Source organism: Hipposideros armiger, unplaced genomic scaffold (assembly GCF_001890085.2).
Source record: "Hipposideros armiger isolate ML-2016 unplaced genomic scaffold, ASM189008v1 scaffold_578, whole genome shotgun sequence".
Taxonomy (NCBI): domain Eukaryota; kingdom Metazoa; phylum Chordata; class Mammalia; order Chiroptera; family Hipposideridae; genus Hipposideros; species Hipposideros armiger.
The window spans coordinates 632,161-655,473 of NW_017731928.1; the positions used below are offsets into that span (position 1 = coordinate 632,161).

Genomic DNA, 23,313 nt, shown 5'->3' on the forward strand with positions numbered 1-23,313 from the left:
CAATCTAGTTGCGGGAGGGGGGCGGGCGGGGTGGGGGAAGACCACCTTCCCCTGCAGGAACCGGCAACCTTGTTGTTAAGAGCACATGCTCTCACCAGCTGAGCCATCTGGCCGCCCATTGGCAGCTCAGCGGCAACTCAGCTCAGGCACAGCTCACTGGCCCATGTGGGAATCGAACTGGCAACCCTTTGCTCAGAGCTCGCGCTCTAACCAACTGAGCCACCCGGCCAGCCCCCTGAACACATTCTTTCCACTCCTCTGAGCTTACTGGGTGCCTTGGAGAAAACAGGAATCCCACCATTTGCCTGGCAGCCCCCCGGGTTGGATGTGGAGGGAGAACACTTGTATAACTCTGAACCTCTCACAGTGTGGCCCTGGACAGCAGGGCGATCGCCTCAGAAGTGATTAGAAATGAAAATTATCAGCCCTACCCCAGGCTTACTGAAGTAGAAATGTGTGTTTTAACAAACCTTCCAGGTGGTTCTGGTGCAAGCTAAAGTTTGAGAGCCACCACTCAAAATAGCGCACTGTGCCCACTTTTTTAAATTAGCACACTTTTCTCTCCAATGAGGGGTCATTGACTCTGTCTTCTATCTGCCTGCAGGCAGAAATGCCGTCAAAAGCGAAGTTCCTTCCAACAAGCCCAGTCTTTGAAACTGGCGAGCCCTTGCTCTGCAGACTGTATTTGCGCACTGACTGAAGCTCTGGCAAGCCGGCTGACGCAGACTGAAGTTATTGCCAAGCCTACCCTCTGGGAGTAACACCTTAAATAAAGGCCTTCAGCTGCTTCGTTCTCATAAGCCAGTTTATGATGTTCCAAATGCTTTTGTTCGCGGGAAATGTACCTAGGACAGCTTCATCCAGGACAGAATCCCAGGGCACTTCTACCTGGGAATGTTTAAAGGGAGCAACGTTTCTAGTACATTCTACAGACCTGCTTTTGGAGACATACGCTCAGTAAACTCAAGAGGAAAAATAAAGTGATCAACATACCAGGGAATGGAGTCCAGTGAAACATGAGCAGGGATAGCATACAGGGTTGTTCTCTCAGGGGGACCTCAAAGGCAAAGGGTCAGCTCCGTCATCCTTGATCAGAAAGGTGGTCAGCTCTGCGGAAGCCCCAGGGCCCACTGGTCCCTACAGTCAAGCTGTGCTGGTCAACAGGACTATGTACATTTCCGGGCAGCTAGGCATGGACATTTCCAGTGGACAGCTTGTGCCGGGGCGGGGGGATGGCAGAAGAGTTAAACAAGCTCTTACAAACACGGGTGAAATTCTGGAAGCTGCAGGCTGTGACTTCACTAATGTGGTAAAACAGCTATTTTGCTGACTGACATAACTGATTTCGATACTGTCAATGAAATCCACAAACAGTATTATTGCAAGAGTAATTTTTCTGCGAAAGCAGCTTACCAGCTTGCTGCTTTGCCCGAAGGAAGCCGTGTTGAGATTGAAGCAGTAACTGTCTGAGGCCTTCTCACAACAGCATTGCTCTAAGTGGGCCTGGTGTTATTTATCTGGATAGTAATGGTGTTTTTAAATGAACATCTTAATTTTTATAATTGATGTGGGGAAGTTAGACTGGCTAAAATATCTGAAGTATTATGGAAATACCACATAATAAGGGGGATTCAACGTGAATTAAAGATGAGATGATGAATCCAGTTACTGATGTTATAAAGTACACTTATGCACACTCATATTCCTGGGTGTGAGAAAAGAGCCATGCATTGCATTGCATAGTGACTCAAATAAATAAAAGTAAAGGGAAGTAAGGCGCAGGAAAGATGAGTTACTATTCCTGAGAAATAACAAAGAGTACAGCTAATTCAGTTAAATCCACTTAATTTAATGGTGTGAAATATTTAGTTCTCTTGTCACATGTATGCTTCTGCTTTTACTGGAGTAAAATTAAAGATTTAAGTTTGAATGATGGAGGTAAAGGAGAAAAAAGTGGACCAAAATTTTATGTAGCTATTATTTTTCTAATGGAAATAAAATAGACATGCAGATTTTAAAAAGAAAATACCAGGTAATAGCTTGGTAATGATCATCATTGACAAAATTCTATTGGATTTGCTTATTTACTTGTAAAAATGAGTAAGTGAAACATGTTTGGGCTAAAATGAGCAATCTTCAGTGTTTGCAGTGGTGGTGCCCAACTTAATTTTTGGAATGCCACAAAGTACATTGAATATTTCCGCTGGTGTTTGTTTTGGGCTGTACGGTTGTTTTATTATGGAGGATGTCAGAGGATAAAGCATGAAGCATTGCCGTGTTCAGCCAGAGACAGATTGGGAATTCAAGAGAGTGGTTTCTCCTTCATTCCCATCCATCTTCTAATCCCCTTTGCTTGATAAAGAGCTTGGAAAGTCCAGATCCTAAATACCAGGTGAACTCACAGAAGCCAACATGAGAGAAATGACTTTTTCTCCTGAACTTGAACCGGTTGGAGGAGGACTGGAAGTGGTAAGGACCAACTCATTCACTTTCCTCAGAGCAAGGCAGATCATCTATACCGCACAACGTGGGGGTGGTTTGGTAGGTGTTAATTAGCTGATTTGTTTTAATAATGGCATCTCATTAACTAGGTAACTTTTTAAGTCATCTACCAAATTATTAGCTACCTTGTGAGGAAATATTTTAGCCCATTCTATATTTGAGGAATTATTGGAATACAGGTAGAAAGGATACATTTTCAGTGGTGGTGATCAATTGGCTTGAATTAGAAAAGGCAACGCAAGATGTCCAGCCAGGAAGGCTGGAACTATGTTCCCAAAGAGTAGCCACTGCCTCTGTTGACTTAAGAATCCAGAGTCCTCAGCATACCAAGATATTTATTTATCTCCTAAATATCTCTAGAGTCAAGTTTGGGACTCCTTTATCTTCCAGTCTTAAAATAATGTGCAACTTCTTTAATCTAATCTCCAGGTGGGGACCTGGGCAATCAGGGTCCTTCTCTGGGGAATTTGGAATTGAGCAAAGCTCATCAGTCTAGGAACCAAGGTTGTGTAAACTCAAGTGCTGTGGGAAACCTGAAGCTTTGAGAAGGTAAGAAACAGATCTGCAGAGAGAGAATAGAGCAGAGAGCAGAGAGAGGGGGACGCTGGGCTTAGGTGGATGAGTATCGCTTACCAACCACCTTCCAGTGGCGGGTTCCATTTCCTCATGAGACCCTACTATGCTGCTGGGTTTCTTGAGACAACACCACACGTTTTTAATATTTTGCCATTTTTTTCTCTGAAATAAAACTGGCTTAAATAGCATTTTATTCCTTGCAGCCTTCTTGCTTAGACTAAGATGGGAGGTGGCTCCTGGGGTTTGGTCTCACTCTGTAAGCTGCCAGTGTTGACCTACATTTTGCAATGGGAGAAAGCACCTGGATTGTCCCATTTGGGGTACACCAAGCTGGATAATATACGTGTTGCTATCCAGTCATGTTATTTATTGCTATTGAAAGGCAAATGCTTTGCCTACATGCTCATTTAATGGCCACGATCTTCTGATGAGGATTCTGAGCAGTTCATGTAACGTGCTGAGGAACACAGAGATGGGACATGGCAGGGCCAGGACTAGGGCTGCACATCTCCCCGCCATGCCGCGGGGAGCAGGGAAGGTTCCAACCTGGGTCAGCCATGGACAGTATCAGAGGGCAGGGCTCAACGCACTAGTCAGAAGGGCTCCCAGGGATAACCTGGTCTGGGCAGTGAAGAGAGGGCTGTGTGAGCAAGGACAGGAGATTGAGAGGAGGGCCAGGCAAGCTCAGATTAGACTGTTTATTAGCAGGCATCCACAGTCATTCATTTCAGATTAGCATTTGTCCCTAATGTTCTATATTGATAGTGGGACTTGTGAAAATGTTTGCAACAAGGCCTTTGTTCCAGCAGTTCTTTGACTCGGGAGGCAAAGCCCGTTCCCCAAGACACAGACACGGAGCCTGCTTCTTTATACCTGGCGCTTCCCTGAGGAGGCAAATAGTACACAGATTCTCCTGAGTACAAAATGGTGTGCTGGTCTCTGATGGGCTCATCGCCAACATCTAATCCCAAACTAACTCATGATCTGGGCTTGTATTTCTTCTCTGGGAGAGGGCTGGTAACCTGTGGGCGGCCCTCAAAACCTGGAGCCGTTCCTTCCTCCCTTCCCATCCCAGGACGGGGCTCCCTGCCAGGTGCCTCTAGGGAGCAATTGCAGAGGCCCTGCCCTCCAAAAGACAGCTAGTCTAGGACAAGAAGTCTGTTTACAGTTGCCTTTGGGATTTGGTTAAGAGGATGATAGGAACATGGTGGTAAATGGTTATGATAATTTGTTATGAAAATAAAGATGGCTTTCACATTTTTTAAGGCCTTATCATTGCAAAGCTTCCCCCCTCCTCCCCCAACAGTTATGACTTAGTTTCTGGAGATCAAAGTAGACAGAGCTTTTGTAACTTTACCTCAGCATACCCAAAACATGTGTGCGTATGCAAGGCTCCCTAAACTCTGAAGGAATTAGACCCTGTTTGTAGAGTGCAAGGAGTAGGATGAATTCAGAGCCCTAAGTCTTTCGTCTCTGTTTTATTGAATGAATGTCTTGTTTCGCAAGAGCTGGTCATGATGCTTCTCAGAGATAGTAGAAAAGTATTTTCCATGATGTCATCTGATCTTGTGGTTTTGGTTTTGTTTTGTTTTTTGACTTTCCTGTATAATAGCATACCTTCTGTTTTGGTCAGGTTTTTCTTCCCTCGTTTTGTATGCAGTTGGATGGTAGAATGGTGTTTTCTTTTCTCAGGCAAAATTAGATAGTTGGAGCTTTCTGAAGTTGGTTGTTAAGGTTGAATGAGCCTTAGAAAGTGCAAGAATCTATCCTAACAGTCGTAAACAGGAGTATTCTAGTACATACAGAAATACTCTTATTAATGACGATTTTTGATGACACGCTCTGTAGCCCAGATTTAGCGACTCTTTTTCTGACAGATGTGAGCTACTGCCTGTCCTTAGAAAGGGCCAAAAACCTGGAGGGCTTTTAATGTGGAGGCTGAGGGACCCAGGAGTTCGCTCGGTGCCAAAAACTGGCTTTGACTCCGGTGACGCCAAGGCAGGCACTGACATATCCCTTTGGCTCAGAAGGCGTGTTACATACTGGAGACGAGCAGAGAAAATGGTAAAGTCAGCTCTCGGGGGAGCCTGCGGAGAAAGCCCTACCCCTCCGGGTCCACCCGCATGTTTGCCAATTTCTCTTTTTCTAGGAAAGTCGGCTGGCTTTATTTTTCCCTTGCAGAGAGAGGGAATACCCCCAAGATATGAGTGATTTGCTCGACACTTTCTTTAAGGATGGATTTCTCTGCTTGCAGTGAGAAACTCATGCTCTTGAGTTCCATGCTTGGTGGGGACAGTGAGAAGTGGGTTGTGTCCTGCTTCGGGAGTTTTTCTCCCAGAAATGGGAATGGGCAAGTTACCTTCGTGCTTTTCATCTTTCAGGTTCACCAATACTATAGCTGTCTCCCAGAAGAGAAAGTTCCTTATGTCAACAGCCCGGGAGAAAAACTGAGAATCAAGCAGCTATTACACCAGCTGCCACCGCATGACAATGAGGTAAGGGCTAGAGGGACCATAGGACGACTTTTCCTAGAACCTCCTGTGAATTGTTACCTTTTGCACAATTAAAATGCAGTGATCACTGAGATCTCCAAAGGAAAACTCTGGCAATTTATTTTAGGTTTTAGCTTCCTCAATTAGAGCCAAAAGAAATTGTTGGATGCCTTTTGGAGAGTGTTACCGAAAAGCAGAATGCCATGCAGAGGACTCACCTCTGTGCCTGGCACTGCTTGCTATTTGGGGGTAACCAGGGAGCACTAAAATTTAAAAGCTCAAGTTCAGGTTTTCTTAGTTGAAGAAGAATGTATGACACTAGTTTCCTGAGCATGTTAGACGATTGAGATTCCTTGGACAATTCAAACGCTGCAAAAACTTTGTGACTCTCTTGAATTTTCAGCATCATTTCATAGTAAATGAATGGCATGTTTTCCATGTTATGCTGTAGTAGAAGTTACATGTCCAGATTTGCAACTCTGAACACCGGTGTTTTTGTCATTTAAAGTCCAACTTGCGAAGGTCATCCTTTATACCCTTGAAAGCATGGCATGCAAGCTGCCCTTTCTTCTGAACCCAGACTCAGGGCACAGTAAGCAGGCATTTCTTTGAAGACAGATTGGTTGTAAAGGGAAATTTGTAAATACGCTTTTAAAAGATCATCATGCTTGAGGGGGCTAGATTTGTAAACTAGAAATTAACTTTTAAATATCTGGTTCTTAAAAATAGTAATCTCATAGACTTGAACTGTCCACTTAACTCTGATTGCATTTTAAGCAAAAATATAATTTTAAATTGAAAGGTGATGGGACACCTTTAGAAAACTAAACACCAGCTTTCTACCAACTGCCCTACCCACAAGCTGGATCCCAGGGGAAATGAGTGAGCGCTTTTTTTAGTCTTTACCTCCCCATATTTGAATAAAAAGGATAAATCAGGAACCTCAAAAATAAGTTTGAATAAGTGGAACAAAAGCTTAAACACTGAAGCAACTCCTAGAAAGAGAGCCGCAATTCCCTTTCTTATTGTTTATTTCAGACTTCATAAAAATATATAAATGATGCTTTCTCTTTAAAGCCCAGAGCAAATACTGTAACCTGATGCCCAGTTAACTAATTTGGAAGTGAAAATGCCAGATTTGACAAGCAGCAGGGGTGTGCCTTTCTTTAAAAGCATGTCCATAAAATGTCAGTGGTGTAACCATGTATTCTGGGCTGTTCAGGTCAGTGCTGTCTTCTCCCCGGGGCATCCACATGAAGGCGGTTTCCTTTCTTGTTAACTCTTTTTACTGGATCGAGGGAAGTGATCTGCTCTTCTCTGCTTTTAATGGTTTATGGTTAACTGTGGTTTCAGAAAGAGAGACCTTTCAAAAATCCTTCTTCCTGTTGGTGAGAATCCCTTACATGTGACCTAGTGGGCAGGTTTCGCCCATTTGGCGTGGCCCTTTTAAGGATAAAGGGTGATTCTAAAGTAAATATTTCCTCATTCTCTTTTGCACCCACATGAGACAATTTTGATATCTATAGCTGCACTGGTTTTCAAGTTAGGATGCAGCAGTCTAGTTCAAAGGTTTCCTTGTAACCATCTGGATTACAAATCATCTGAGCAGCTCAGTTAACCTTTCTGATGCTCAGATTACTCTAAAGTAAAACAAGAGGTGGTGTTAGGACCGTGCTTCCCAAAGTGTGGCCAATACATGACTTTGGGTGGCACATGGACATAGCAGTAAATAAAATTGAACCCTGTAATGAAAGAATCACTCTCTTTTAAATTGTATTTCATTCGTAGTGATTGAGTGGTTGAACACTCAAGAGCGAAATTAGAGTTTGGTGTTAGTAGGTATATCACACTTCTCCAAATCATACTAGTCTCCACTTTTTAAGTTGTAGCATTAAGCATCTTCATTTTAGGGTCTCCCACAAGCAAAAGTAGCCAGCTAGACTCTAACAATGTGGTTTTGTTCTCACTCTATTTAGTTTTATGGTCACCTTCTGTTTTTTGCAGGTAATACTGCTTTTTCATTTATAATTACAGTATACTTTTTTTTAAAAGTGAGTCAGTTTTAAAACAGTATTAAGTAAACAGTCGTTCAAATCTATGGCAAAATTCCCAAGGAGTGCATGAGTAAGGGGAGAGAATGGTAAATACTGGATTTGAATTTCATTAATGTCCATCCCTTAATTCTGTTTCTGTGTTTAACAAGAAGGAAAGTATCTCATGCAAGCTGATGCATTAAACAAAGCCCAGCAGGCAGCTCTTTGCCACCTGCACGCAGATAATTATGCAGGCACTCCCATGAAGCAACACTGATACCTTTGAACCAGACTCAGGCCTTTGGTTCCCCGTTTTCCCAAAAACAAGATGGGAGGAGAGAAGCTGTGAGCACACTGACGGTGGTTCTGGCTTCCGAGCCTGGAGCCACCCATTGGTGTCCAGGACCATTTACACTGGCACATGGACATGAAAGTATCAGGAACCCCCCAATCAGTCTGAAGACCCAAATCAATACGAAAGGAGGAGAAATTCCCAGAAGTCGCCTAGCCCCCTAGCTGTCCTGGGTGATCTGGATCTTGGCGTGGTGAGCAGAGTGAGGCAGTGAGGATGAGGAAGAGGTGCAGAACCTGGATCCTGCCAGGACTTGGGCTCCAGACTTTGGAGCATTTAGTAAGCTCTTGTGTCTGTCAGCAGTCTTGGGTAGAGACTCATTTGAAATGGCCCCAAGCCTGGTGGTGGTAAAGTACAGGCCAGGACTGTAAAACCAAACGGGAGTGTGTTTAACGAGAAAACTCGAAGGCGTGAGCTCCAGCAATCCTAAAAGTGACAGTGACCTCTTCCACGCCATTCTCTGTGTTCAGGTCCGATACTGCAATTCCCTGGATGAGGAAGAAAAGAGGGAGCTGAAGCTCTTCAGCAACCAGAGGAAACGTGAAAACCTGGGCCGAGGGAACGTCAGGCCCTTCCCAGTCACAATGACCGGAGCTATTTGTGAACAGGTGAGCGTGGACGCTGAGAAGTGAAGAGGGGCGCTTTCACCCAGTCATTCACGCCACAGTTAGTCTCTGAGTGTCTCCTTCGTGCCAAGCTATATTCTGGGCCGGGGGGATGCAGTATCGAAGAGAAATGTAAAGGCTTGATTTTGCCCTCGTAAGGAGTTCCGTTCTAGGGGGGAAAGTCAGACAATAACATAAGTAAATAACATACAGAAAAAAATACAGCAGGGAAGACGGATAGAAGTGCTGGGGAGGTTGAAGTGTTCGTCAAGTGACCTGGAAAGCCCCACTTAGAAGATGGCTTCTGAGCAAAGGCGGGCAAGAGCTGAGAGAGTGAATCACGAATGATGCAGACCTTGGGTGTGAGGGGAGGGCGGAGGGAACAGCCAGCTCAAAGCCCCTGAGGCAGGAGCAGTTATTTCTATTGTGTTTCAGGAACTGTGAGTTGGCCAGTGTGGCAGGGCAGGAGTGAGAGAAAAGACTTAGCAGAGGCCAGATCCTGGAAAGTTATATAAGCCACTGGAAGGATGTGAGGAGAGGAATGACAAGATGGAATTTGCCTGGACCCTGGGTCAGCCTCTTCATCCCAGGACAGGGCCACTTAAAGGGGCGGTAACCGATCGCCTCCTCAGCTTGAGGGCTCTTTAGCAGAGTCCATGAAGCCCCCTGCATTCTCCCGAGCACCTCACTCAATTGACTAGTCTGGATTCATTTTTCTCCTACTCTCCTGTATAGTGCTCAGGACAGGGTGGAGGAGCATCTTAAGGAAAGCAGGGTGGGAGTCCCGCCTGCCTGGGTTCACCTCGCCCCTCCTCTCAGCTGCCAAAAGCCTGCCAGTGCTGATTATCACTTTCCACCCTCCTCTCAGCTCTGCTGCTGCTTGTCCGGCCCCATCTACCTCCTTCAGCTCTAAGTGACCCATTCAAGTGCTGAAGATAAATTAGCTGGATCAGTGAAGAGAAAGTGAGAGGGTACCTTAGAGCAGTGGATGCCATTTGGGGGCTTTATTTTTTTTTTTTTGAGATTTCAGAGGGATAGGGTGAGAAGGTTCAAGTGAATGACATGGAGATGCTACTTAATAGGGGAGTCAAAGAGATTTGACAGTGGGGTCTTCATCCCTGAGACCCACCCTTAAGATGCAAGTGGTTGGTGGTTAGATGGAGATTCGGTGTGCTCCGTTCAGAACCTCTGCCACTCCTGGAACCAGCCCGGCTAGATTTACCGAAGGAAAAAGGAAGTTGGGCTGTATTTCTTAGGCAGATGTCAAAAGTAGTACAGAATAGTGACAAGAGCATGAAGGCAGAAAGACATAAGTTTGGCTCATGTTTTTCCCAAATGACCTTGACCATGTTACTTTTCCTCAGTTTTGTCATCTGCAAAATGGGAATAACAAATGTCTATGTCATAAACTAAGGTGAGGGTTAAATGGCATTCTGTGTTGTTGCAGTAATTAAATAAAAAGGCTATTATTACACTGAGGTGGCTCTAATGTCTTGGGAGCCTACAAACCAAAACCTAAGCCAAAGTTGATGTACTAGAATCTGAGAAAACAAAACATAATAACCAATCGCAAACAGCCAACTAGGCTTTCCCAAATAAGGCAACCACTGAAGCTATAGCCAGTCAAATAGCTTCCTTGCTTTGCTTCCCCTTCTTCCCTATAAGAACCTCTCCCCAGCTCATCAGTGGAGTGCTCCCAACCACCTTCAGTCTGGTGCTGCCCAGTTCGAATCAGTATCTGCTCAAATAAACTCTTGAAAATTTTAATGTTTTAAAATTTATCTTTTAACAGTATGCATAGTACATTTCTGCTAATGCTATGAAAGGCAGGGGTAGTACTTTTTCTAATATAATGTCTTTCTTTTGTCTGCTCACTCACATGAATGAGCTCCCAGGGACTGCTCCATGAGATCTTTGCTTCATTTCTGAAGCATTTCATCCTATATGATGTCCATGGTATAGGGAAGGTTTGGAAGTAGCTTTTCTACTCTTCGGACACTGTTCCCAAAGCTCAGCCCTTCCCTATACCATGGACATCCTGTGGGGCCTTAGTACTAGACCCTCAGGCTGTGAACCTCATGACCAATGCCGTGGTCAGCAGAGAGCCTTCCCCTGGACCCACTGCCTCACACTTTATTCCTCCCTCAAAGACCCTCAGACCATATTGATTTAACCCAACCCCCACCGTAACCATGGATTCTGCCTTGTGCCCTTCTCGATAGGGGAAGGAACTTTGGAGCATGAGTGGGAAAATAAGGAAGGGAGAGGGAAGAAGCCCTTTCTGGAGTCTGGTCTTAGAAGTGGTGGCTTTTTAATCAAGACTGTGTAAAAAGATGTTAGAGGAAGCAGGCTAAAAGCATGGCTGAAAGGCTTTTAGAGAAATAGTTCAAGGTAGGCATATACGTTTATGAACCCACTCCCTTACCATCTTCCCAGCCCCTTCCCACCTCCCAGCCCCCACAGCCCACTCCTTCTGGTGTCTCTGGATGGAGTTTGGAGGATCTAAAAGATAATGAGACCACTCTGTGAAGTGTGCCTCCTGTCTGCAAGAGCTTTTCTTTCTTTCCCACCTCTGTGATCCCGTGTATTCTCAGTTACTTTATCTTGAACTTACTTGTAGGCTCCAGGAAAGGAGAGTATGGGAAGGGCACATGTGTAAAAGCAGGTAGCACAGGACTAGTTGGTAAAAAGTGCTCAATAACCAGCTATGTGATGGGGGTAGTGGTTTGTCCCTGATGCGTGGCACTGAGAGACGGGAGCCGGTGTTCACACTGACGTTTCTATTTGCCTCACAGTGTGGAGGGCAGATTAATGGTGGGGACATCGCTGTGTTTGCATCGCGTGCTGGCCACGGCGTTTGCTGGCACCCGCCTTGCTTCATATGCACTGTCTGCAACGAGCTCCTGGTGGATTTGATCTATTTTTACCAAGATGGGAAGATATACTGCGGGAGGCATCACGCCGAGTGCCTCAAGCCACGCTGTGCAGCCTGTGACGAGGTCAGTTCACACTCCAGGGGGCTCATAGCCCTGCCCGTGACCCTCTTGTGCCCCATAACCAACACGTTGTCCTGTGGCTTCCCATACAGCAGAAAACCATAGGCCATTGCACCTTCTTACAGTAATCCTTTCAAGAGAGGAGCACCACCTATCTCTGGTTGCTAGCATATCAGGGATGGTGGCCCATTTTACTGAATGTGACAATCTCATGGTCATCCAGGTGTAAAGGCAGTTGGTTTCAATGGCTGAGGAGATTCCCAGTTCATAACTCTTACAAAAAAAAAAAGGAATGGTGCAGCTTTTGATTTCAGCCTGAAACCCAAACTTTCTTCCAGAACAGCTGTACCATTTTATGTTCCCACGATCAGTGAATGAGGGTTCCAGTTCCTCCACATTCTGCTCAACACTTATTGTCTTTTTCATTGTAGTCATCTTAGTGCGTGTGAAGTGATATCACATTGTGGTTTTGATTTGCATATCCCAATTGGCTAATCATGCTGAGCATTTTTTTCTTTTTTTAATTGGGGAACAGCATGGTTTTCCAGGACCCATCAGCTCCAGGTCAAATAGCTGTTTCAATCTAGTTGTGGAGGGTGCAGCTCAGTGGCCCATGTGGGGATCGAACCAGCAAGCTTGGTGTTATGAGCACTGCGCTCTAACCACCTGAGCTAACTGGCTGCCCCATGTTGAACATCTTTTCATGTTTCTATTGGTTATTTGTACATCTTTTTTAGAGAAATGCCTACTTAAATCCTTGGCCCATTTTTTTCAATTGGGCAGTTTTTCTTTTCATTGTGGAATTATAAGTATTATTTATATATTCTGGGTAGTACTTCCTTATCAAGTACATGATTTGCAGGTATTTTCTCCCATTCTGTGGTTGTAGTTTCATTTTCTTGATGTCCTTTGAAGCACACAAGTTTTTAACTTGGATAAAGTCCAATTTATTTTTATTTTATTGCTTACTCTTTTAGTTTCATATCTAAGAAATCATGGCCTCATCCAAGGTCATGAAAATTACACCTGTGTTTTCTTCCAAGCATTTTATAGTTTTTTGTCTCTTTAGGTCTTCAATCCCCTTTGAGTTCACTTTAGTGTATGGTATGAGACAGGGGTTCAGATTCATTCATTTCCATGTGGTTACCCAGTTGTCGCAGCCCTATTTGTTGAAGAGACTTTCCCCTATTGAATGTCCTTGGCATCCTTGTTGATAATCAGTTGGCCCTAAATGTTTGGGTTTAGTCCATATTTCAATTCTGTTGATCTACGAGTGTCTGTCCTTATACCAGTATCACACTGCCTTGATGACTAGTTTGTAGTAAGCTTTTAAATCTGTGCTTTGAAATTTTAAAAACTCTATATTAGAGGTCAGAACACAAATGCTTCTGAGGGCTAGCAGATATTGCAAATGAAGTTGCCTCATTTTAAGGCAACAGTGAATAGTGAGGAGTATGATGAAACTAAAGGACTCGCCACTCAGCTGAAAGCAGCAGCCTCTGCCCAGCTCTAGCCACTGTCGCCATGAAGGAAGGTACACCGAGTATTGCCAAATATTGTATATTCAAGAGAAACCAGGATTCCAGGTGTTTATGAGACACTTCCTATTTTATCAATATGGCGTGCAGGCCAAATAAAACAGATATGTATATTCAACATGCCCATGAGCTGTCAGCTTTTGGCCCTGCTTCATATTCTTCAGGGTAGAACGTTCTTTCTTGTATCAAAGTGTGGTAAATTAATCGCTGGCAAGGCTAGAAACCATGTGTAATTGTACTTTAAGCCAATCAAAATGTGGGAGCTGATGTAGGTGTAGAAGAAACATATACATGTAGGTTGTTAATAATGTGTGGGCGGGACCTGTTTTCCTACCCTGCTAGCTTGGGGCCCCCATAGCATTCTTACTTTAAAGTGCGTTCCCATGGCTGGGTCCTAACCACTGGTCCTCTGGCTTCCCCATCTCCAGATCATCTTCGCAGACGAATGCACTGAAGCTGAGGGGCGGCACTGGCACATGAAACACTTTTGCTGCTTTGAGTGCGAGACGGTGCTGGGTGGCCAGCGCTACATCATGAAGGAGGGAAGGCCCTACTGTTGCCACTGCTTCGAGTCCTTGTATGCTGAATATTGTGACACCTGTGCCCAACACATAGGTGAGGCAACGCTTGGTACTGAGCTTGGTCCGAATGTGACTGGTCTCCACTGTGTTAGAATCCCTTTGGTTGCAAGTGACAGAAACCCAACTCATACTAGCTTAAGTGGAAAAGCGAAAATCAGCTCACACTACTAGAAATGCCAGGAGATGCTCGTCAGGTAGGGCCGGATCAAGGGTTCAAACAGAGTCTGTTTGTTTCCCTCTGTATCTCAGCTCAGCTCGCCTCCTGTTGGCATCACTTGGAAACAAGGTACCTTCACATGATGGCCAAGATGACCCAACCTCCTCCCACCCCCCGCCACTACCACCACACACACACACACACACACACACACACACACACACACACAAAGTCAGGTCCTCCATATAGGAATCCCATAGGCTCTGGCTTGGTCATATGTTCTGCCCTGAAAACAAGAGAATAGGGGATTTTAATTGGTCTGCCTGAGTCATAGGCCGACCGCCTAGGTGGGGCTATATGATGTACAGCCCCTCCACCAAGGGAAGGGCGAGAGGTCTCAGAAGGAAAATATGAGGGAAAATACAAACAGATGTCTTCCACTGCCTCCTTGGAAAAATTCATGGGTCATCGGAGGGAGGAACCAAAGCATTTCTCTTGGTAGGAAGGAAAAGTCAAGAAAACCAAATGGCTTCTGGCAAGCATATCTTAAAAAAAAAAAAAAAATAGTCAGCAAAAGCTGACCCAGCCAAATACAAAGCAAGGAATCTCAAATAGCTCATAAGCTACAAACTCCCCAAATAAGTGGCAGATCTGAAATGGTGAAAATCATTTGCCCTTTGCAAATAGTAACCAGTTTGTTCAGCCCTGCAGTGCTGTTCCAGATCTTGCTGCATCTGTGGTTTCTTCGTTCAACTTGCCTGTTCTGGCACCTTGAGAATGAGCCACCCTTAAAAAAATAAAAACGTTGGCAGTGGATGATTGTCTGCGAGCCCAGCAGCCAGCCTGATCTTCCTGTGGCTTGTGTGATTCCAAATCTACCCAGCATCTGCCAACTTCTTACCTACCGTGAATGGGGAGATGTGGAGATAGACTGGGAGCCCATTTTGCCCCACTTAAAAGATTTTATCGAGAACACAAAGTAGCTTTGTTTCCCTAGTTCATCAGAAGTGATGTAATCAAATGAAAAATTAGCTAGTAATTTGAAGGATTTTGTGTGGTGATAAAAATTACAGCTTTGTGGACAAGGCACCTACTGTGTGCTCAGCAAAGTGATTCTTTGTTGTTGGGCTGTCCGTCCCGCAGACTCAAGTCTGCTTCCGTGAGGCCTTTCCAAGCTAAGCCCCTGCCAGGCCCAGGGCTGAGCACTGCTGTGCTGACTCTTTCCAGCAGCATTCTTTTCTGTGGTCTAGAGTGATGCACAAATTCCCTTTCCTAAAACCCCTAAAAACCTTACTCTCTCACAGCCCGATGCCTCAACCAAGAATCCAACAGCTTTCATTGCTCACAAGGTCAAAGCGATCAAACAGATAAACTTCCTTTTCTGGTACGAGTTAGGATATGGGGAGCTTGATTTGCACAGGTGGTTCGTCATTTGAGGAACGGCAGGGAGTGGGACCCATCAGGGAGATGGTGTGACTTAGGTAAGCAATGCCCGGCATTGCTCCCTGGATTCTAGGTCTGCAAGTGGCGCTTGCCTGGATGAGAGGACTGAGTGTACAGAAAGCCCACAGCAACTATCCCCCCTTCTCATTAGTGTTTCTGTTTCTTCTGCTCCTTTCCACTAGCCTTCAAAGCCTCTCCAGAAACTGCCACTTAGAATTTTCCCTCAGTGACATGGGAGAAAACCTCCCTGTCACCACAGCATGTACCCCTCAGAAGGCCCCTCTGTTTTCTTCTATTTCTTGCTTCTTTTAGCTATTTGAGATGTGGATTGGCATTCCCTCTCCTTCCCTCTTAAATCCACAAAAAAGCATCAGTGTTTTACCAGAAAAGGAGACCTCTGTGGTCTGCAGTACTATCGCTGCTGCAGTTAAAATGCTGTCGCCGATTTTTTTCCCCTAAATCCACTTTTCTGTAAAACGTAATTTTCCTGCGACAGTGAAAGGAAGGATATGTTCTGTGTATCATGCATACCACAGTCTCTGGATGCTTTACTCTGACTATATTATACAAATATGCCATATTTATATAGCTGCTCAGAGCCGACCCTGCATCAGGCAGCCGTTGCTAGGGCAACGGTACTTTTGCCTGCGCACAGCAAACAGTCCTATAAACAGACCAAGGCTCTAGCATCAGTAGACACATACGCCCTCAGAGCAGTGCTTAAAGGGCTTAGAGAGGGAATAAAAAGGGAGCGCTTAGATGTGGACCCGCAGAGCCCTTTTCCAGATGTTTAGAGTTCAGGAGCAGTTCAGACACCATCTGACATCGCTGATGTTTATCAGGGACCACGTTCCACCGCCTGCTGGGCTGCTTTGTAACACACCTCCCCCGCCCCTCTCCCCTCAATGGCGCAGCCTTCTGTGAGGCCCCCACCCCCATCCCCAAAACCAGGCCCCTGCTGCCATATCTGAGCGTGTTTCCTTGCAGAAGCACGGAGAAGCAGCTGGTAGAGGACAGGCCAGAGGAACTGGACTTCCTGTGTACCTCTGACGGGGAATGGGAAAGTTGCAGCTGCTCTGATGCCGTGCTGAGTGCGAGCTCTCAGCAAGGACCCAGGGCAGCTGGGTCACCAGCACAAGCTCCCTGGAAGAGAAGGGAGATGGGAGAGAGGAGGGAAGGCCAAGCCAGACTCAGTTCTCTTTTGGCCTGCATCCAGGGAGTGGTTCTCAAAGAAAGGAGGGAGACAGGCATTAACACCTAATAAAAATACAAGAAGAAGAGCAGTCAGAACAGTTAGCAGTCACAGGTTTAAGCACTCTCTGCATATTAACTCAGTTAATCCTCACAACAACTCTATGAAGTAAGTACTGTTATTATCCCTGTTTTATTGGGAAAGAGACCCAGGAACAGAGAGGTGGAGCCACTTGCCTAAGGTCAAACAGCCAGACAGCAGCAGAACCAGGATTCGAACCCAAGCTGATGGGTTGCATCATCTTCACAACCAGATGGACTGGCAGGGGGCCGGGATTTGAACCTGCGTTTTCCTGAGTCCTGAAGCCTCACTCTTAACTACTAGAGAGTTCCGCCTCCCTCTGCTGCCTGGCCCTGTGTCCTCCCAGGACCCTGGGGAAGAAGTGTGGATGGAGCCCCAGCTCTGGGTCAGCTGCTGCAACCCTGCCCCAGCCAGTTCTCACACCTGGGAATGCTGTGACCAAAGGCAGTGGATTCAGTGTCCCGCTCGCCTTGGGGGCCCTTATGGTTGCCCCTGTCCCTCTAAAACTCGCCTAAGAGTCCCTAGGGCCGGACGCCTAAATAAACAGAGACCCTTTTGGGGAGGAGCTACTAAGAGAGGAATCTGCCTTGTGCCTCTTTCTCCCTGGTCTCTAGGGACATACAGGGAAGTCAGGGAGAGGACAGAGAGGGTCAGGAGAGGCTGTCTGCTCTTTGCCTTTTGTTCTTGCCCTTCTCTCTTTATCTCAGTTTTTTGTTCACCACCTCTCTAGACAATTCTCTAGATGTTATTCCTGGAAAGTCCCGGCTCAGCGTTCTCAGCAGCTAAAGGTGAAGGTTCAGATTAGTACCTTTCTGGAAAGATTTTTATCATCAGATATCAGGAGTCTTGCAAAGGTTCTCTTCCACTCCATAGTCATTTCTGGGACTGCATCTCAGCAGGCTCTCCCCACAGGATGGATGGCTTCCATTCTGCCAGTTTAGCAACTGCTGTCAAAGAAAACCTCCCTGTGTCACTGTTTTAACAGTAATCCCAGGTGACACTCCCATTGGCCTGGTGCAGGTCATGTGCCCACCCCTGAACCAATCACTAGTCTGAGAGTTACCATTTTTTTTACTGGAAAGTGCTGGGTCCAGGAGAGACTTTAGTCCCACCCAAAGCTCATGGCCCAAGGGTAGCAAGGAGATGATGGCCCATGGGGAGATTAAGTCCTATAACTAGAATAGGGCAGAAGAGATGCTGAGAAGCAAGAACAGCAGGCACTGTGGGAGGCTTCTGTACATAGGTGTAACAAGAATAAGTCAACTAGGCACAGCCCTGGGATGGCGAGGAAATATGTTTCTTCCTTTCCTGATGAAGTCAAGCAAAAGGTATGGATGCTTATGGAGGAGAGACGTAGTTGACAAACCACACCCAACTTTTTCCTTACCAAGTGCTGAAATCTAACTTTTTTCTTTGCCACTGAGCTGCTAGTTATTACCCTTTGGAATGGCATATGCTGGTGACGGGATTCGGTTCATCCATCCATCCAACATATGAAAAGCCCCTGTGATGCGCCAGGCCATGTTCCTGGAGGTATCAAAGAAACTCGATGGCCCTGTCCTCACTAAAAGAGCTTCCCTTTTAGTGGGAGAGGGAACCAGTAAGCAGATGCACATATGTAGTGGTGCAATGTCAAGAGGTGTTAGTGCTACGAAGAAAAATACAGCAGGCATGGGTGGAGAATGTGTTAGCAGTGAGGACAGGAAGACTGCTCCAAGGAGTTGGCATTGGAGCAGACCCCTAAGCAGAGTGAACAAGACAATGCCAATGTCACAGTGAGGAGCCAGACTTCCTGGGCACAGATCTCACCTTATGATTCCTGGCTGTTTTACGTTAGGCAAGTTACTTAACCTCTTGTGCCTCTGTTTTCTCATCTGAAAAATGGAAATAATAGAAACCTACCTCATACAGTCATACAATGGAGGGGTTAAACGAGTATACATATATGCAAAGCATTTAAGGAAGTGCTTTATTATACGTCAGTGTCATTATTGCGATTTGTCTGGAGGAATGTGTCCCAGGCAGAAGGATCTAGGGACAGGTCATTTTGATGTAGTTTCTCTGCAGTCAGAGTGATGAGTTAAGGAGGAGCTGACCAGAAGAACCAAGGGGCTCGCACAGTAGGTCGTGAATACCATTTATGTGGGGGCCTGATCGTTGATTTAATGACATTTTATTCCCTGCTGCACCTGGAACGCTGAGCCCCACCCGGGTATGTCTCAAATTGTAATGCAATACTCTGAGCAGCTCATCAGCCTCTTCCATGTCTCTTCTTGGTCCCCAGGGATCGACCAAGGCCAAATGACCTATGACGGCCAGCACTGGCATGCCACTGAGACCTGTTTCTGTTGTGCTCACTGCAAGAAATCCCTCCTTGGACGGCCATTCCTCCCAAAACAGGGCCAGATATTCTGCTCCCGGGCCTGCAGTGCTGGGGAGGACCCCAATGGCTCGGACTCATCCGATTCGGCCTTCCAGAACGCCAGGGCCAAGGAGTCCCGGCGTAGCGCCAAAATCGGCAAGAACAAGGGCAAGACGGAAGAGCCCATGCTGAACCAGCACAGCCAGCTGCAGGTGAGCTCCAACCGGCTGTCAGCCGACGTGGATCCCCTGTCACTGCAGATGGACCTGCTCAGCCTATCCAGCCAGACACCCAGCCTCAACCGGGACCCCATTTGGAGGAGCCGGGACGAGCCCTACCATTACGGGAACAAGATGGAGCAGAACCAGTCCCAGAGTCCTTTGCAGCTCCTCAGCCAGTGCAACATCAGAACTTCCTACAGTCCGGGAGGGCAAGGGGCTGGGGCCCAGCCTGACATGTGGGCCAAGCACTTCAGCAACCCCAAAAGGAGCTCGTCACTGGCCATGAAGGGACACGGCGGCAGCTTCATCAAGGAATGCCGAGAGGACTACTACCCTGGAAGGCTGAGGTCCCAGGAGAGCTACAGCGACATGTCCAGTCAGAGCTTTAGTGAAACCCGAGGCAGCATCCAAGTCCCCAAATATGAGGAGGAGGAGGAGGAGGAAGGGGGCATATCCACTCAGCAGTGTCGGACCCGTCATCCAATCAGCTCTCTGAAATACACTGAGGACATGACACCCACAGAGCAGACCCCTCGAGGCTCCATGGAATCGCTGGCCCTGTCTAATGCGACAGGTAGGTTCTGTTCACCTGGCAATCAGAAAGCAGAGGATGACTTCCGGGTGACCTGGTGCCGGTCTTCAGATTTTAGTGTTGTTCCTGCCGTGTGCCCTCCTCCAACAGGTCATTAGAGAAGGTGAACCCAGGTTACAGATGGCTTCTGTCTTTGATCGGATTCCCTATAAGTAGAGCCTGAGGCAGAGATTAAGATGCCTGTGACGTGTTAGGGGTGCTTCCAGGGAGGGAGAGGGAGAGAAACTGGGCAGGGCAGGGGGAGGAACCAAGCGAAGGATGATGTCTGGACCTGAGTCCAGCTTCAGCCCGACCCCACAGGGGGCTCTGGAGGATGTTGCACCATACAGTTGGTTCCCTCTTGAGACAAAGGGGCTGACGCTGTGTACCACCATGTCAGCCAGTCATTGGCTTGGGCCACTGGAGAGCAGCTCAGGGACGAGATTGTGGATGTGGGCACCGGGCAAGGCAGCTCCTGTTGGCCAAAGCAATATTCAGGAGAAGGGCCAGCTATGAGCTGGAGACAGTAGTCACAAAACCTGGAGCTCCCAGGGACACCAGAGCATCCACAACAACTCCAAGGCTGTTCTGAATCCCAGTGTCTCATTAGGGAGCTGGTTTTAATGTGCAGATAGAGACAAAAGAAATGTGGATAGAGAAGGAGAAGGCAAGCAGTCTGGACAGGGCTGAAGTCGGGGGCGGAGGGGGGTGGAGAGTGAATGAATCCGTTATATGCCCTCTGTGGTCAGATTATCCCGTTGGTTTTTCTGCACATGAAGCCTAATGTAGATGATCTCTAAGAAGGCACTGCGCAAAGTGTCGTCTGAGGATCGGGGCTGGTCGCAGTCCGCAGCGAGATAAGTACTGAAATGACAACATTTATAAACCCTTGGAGCAATTTGGCTTTGCTGCAACATCCAAGGGCATGTTCAGTGGGCTCATTTATCGGCCCAGGTACAGACCCGGGAGGATGTTGTAGAACCCATGGTTGAGTTGTATGTAGCATGTGCAGGAAGGTCACACCTCAGTCCACAACGGATTGGAAATGAAAAACTGGTCTTTCACCATGGATAGCTTGAGAAGTCCTTGTAAGATGCACTAAGTGAATGTGCCCCTTATGAGCAAGACCCCGAGGAGGGACCCCATTGTCAGATGTGTCTGGGTGGAGACTGATAAACTGGCACATGTCAGTCCCACCTCAGGGGGCAGCCATTGCTTAGCTCCAGCTGCTCGTTGCCACGTGCCGGGATATTTATTTATTCGACTAACAGTTATGCAGCTCTTACTATGTGCCAAACATTGTTCTAAGCACTTTATAAATATTAACTCACATAATTAAATCATCACAACCCTATGAAAGAGATAGGCTGTGAAAATCCTCATTTCAGAGTTGAAGAAACTGGAGCTCCGAGAGGCTGAAGGACTTGACCCAGCTTTTAGGAGGAGGAGCAGGAATGGGAACCTGTGCATATGGACTCCAGAGCCATGCTCTTCATCACACCAGGTTGCCAATCTGGTATGAGTCCCATCCTGTCAGATCTTCCACTTATCTCAGAGAAGTTAAAAATGTGGACTTTTTTAAAATGTGAAATCTATTTAAACTCTCTGCTAACGAGCAAAACATGTCTCTGAGTTGCAGGATACAGTGTGTTTTTAGCTTTTCTCCCCCTCAAATGCTTTCACATCTGTGTTCTCATTTGTCCTAGAGGACAAATGGCAGATATCCTTACCCCCATGTTTCAGATAGAAAAAACAAAAAAAAAAATGAGGCCTTGGTGACTAAGCACCTTGCCTAATGTCACAGAAGTGAGCAATTAGTGCAGAGTGATGACTGCCTGGCTTCCAGCCCAGGTTGTGCTATTCTGGAAAGATTTATGTGCTATAATTGTTTCAAAGGCCAGGAGATAAATAAGTAATTCAGCCTCGGAAGCAGTTTCTTAAAGCTAGACCACCTGCATTAGAATCATTGGCTGCTTGATTAAAACATGGACTCCAGCCTCTCCTGTCCCCCGCCCCATCCCCCCAGCATCAGACCATATAGAGGCAGGGCCCAGAAACCTGCATTTTAACCAGCTCCCTACTGACGCTGGTGCAAGTGTTGTCTGAGAACAGTTGGCCCTGGGTTTTGTCTGTTCTGCTTTGATTGTCCTCACATGGCGACTTATGAGGAGTTGAGGAGATCTGGGAGTTGGGGAATATTGGAAAGGCCACACGGGTACATTTGAAGAACAGACAGTCTCTGATCCTAAGGAAGAGGCGGAACTTTATCCCCTTGGTTTTCCGTGGCTGCTTGGACAGAGCACTTCGGCATTGCTGCAGCTCATGGCCCTCTGCCTCTGAGATCTTTGGAAGCATCCCTGAACCAAGCCTGTTACAGCTGAGAGAAATTCCTCAGAGCAGCTCTGCCCAGTATGGTCGCCTCAGCCATGCATCTATATTGAAATTTGAATTAGTGGAAGTTAAATGAAATTAAAATTTCAGGTCATCAGCTGCACTAGCCACACTTTAACTGCTCAACAGCAATGAACTGAATGTTAAATTTCATTTATTTTAAATCAGTTTAAATTTCAACGGCCAAGTGTAGCTGGCAGCTACTCTATTGGAGAGGAGAGATGACGTGCGTGAGCTGTTCGGTTGGGCACAATTTTAACCCCATCATTAGTCTTTTTGGATGTTCTCACGGGAACACTGGTTTTTCAGATTCTCAATATAAAAATTAATGGTTTGAAGTGCCAATTCTGGCGTCACTTTCTGGGTTCAAATCCAGCCTTTATCATGTAGGAACTGTGTGACCCTGAACAAGTCACTTCTGTAAAGCTCCGTTTCCTTATCTATGGGATTTGGTGACTAATAGTACATCCTTTGTAGGGTTTTTGTAGAGAATTAAATGATAATGTATTTAAACTCGTTAATATACTTCGTGACACATATGACCCTCTTATAGAGGGTCATTATATGATTACCTGACGTTTTTTATTATTATTTCTCTCTTATTTCAAACATACTGGTGCCTCTAGGAATGTTTTAGCTACTGACATCTCCCAGCGTCCACCAGCTGTGCAGGTTTGCATTTATTTTTAGGTTTGAAAATGTTCCCCTGGGCTCCTCTTTTTCCTAAGCAGCATGAGAACAGGATAAGAAACAGGCAGCTAAAGAAATCCATTTTATGCTTCTATGTTTCCATGGATCTGTCAGACACAACAGTGTGGAAGAAAGATTGTAGCTAATAGTCAAAGCATTTGTATCATCATTTGTCACTAGAACAGACCCTAAATAAATAGACTTTCACATCCTATGCAGCACACAAACAGCCTACACCAAGGACGTGGTATTGACTAGACTTGGGAAGTTGGTCTTTTTTGCTGCCGACTCTCACCGTTGCATTTGCATTTTGCTAGAAAATTCAGTCATCTTTTGAGAAGGCAGCGTTCTGAACTGTCTGTGTGTCTTTAAATCCTAGAACCCTGATCTGTGAGTAACAGGGACGTGTCACAAAAGACTTAGTCAGAACACTTTGATCCTTAGGTGATAATGACTTTTTTTCTCTCATGGTCAATAGTTATCTTATTGAATACGCCTGTAGTGTTGACTCTGGCACAAGCATGAGCTTT

At 46.1% G+C, this 23,313-nt stretch overlaps 1 protein-coding gene and 1 pseudogene across 6 annotated transcripts in view; both read left to right on the top strand.

Moving 5' to 3' along the window:
* The window catches only part of LOC109371527 (ribonuclease UK114 pseudogene), a 24,406-nt pseudogene extending 22,909 nt beyond the window's left edge, over window positions 1-1,497 (top strand).
* PRICKLE2 (prickle planar cell polarity protein 2) overlaps window positions 1-23,313 on the top strand; it is a 349,626-nt gene that overhangs the window by 289,300 nt on the left and 37,013 nt on the right. For all 6 annotated transcript variants that reach the window (XM_019624096.1, XM_019624097.1, XM_019624098.1 and 3 more), the window contains 5 exons: window positions 5,460-5,573; window positions 8,426-8,563; window positions 11,356-11,559; window positions 13,523-13,709; window positions 18,833-19,705. In XM_019624096.1, coding sequence (XP_019479641.1) covers window positions 5,460-5,573; window positions 8,426-8,563; window positions 11,356-11,559; window positions 13,523-13,709; window positions 18,833-19,705 — 1,516 coding nt within the window. The remainder of the gene's footprint in view (window positions 1-5,459; window positions 5,574-8,425; window positions 8,564-11,355; window positions 11,560-13,522; window positions 13,710-18,832; window positions 19,706-23,313) is intronic.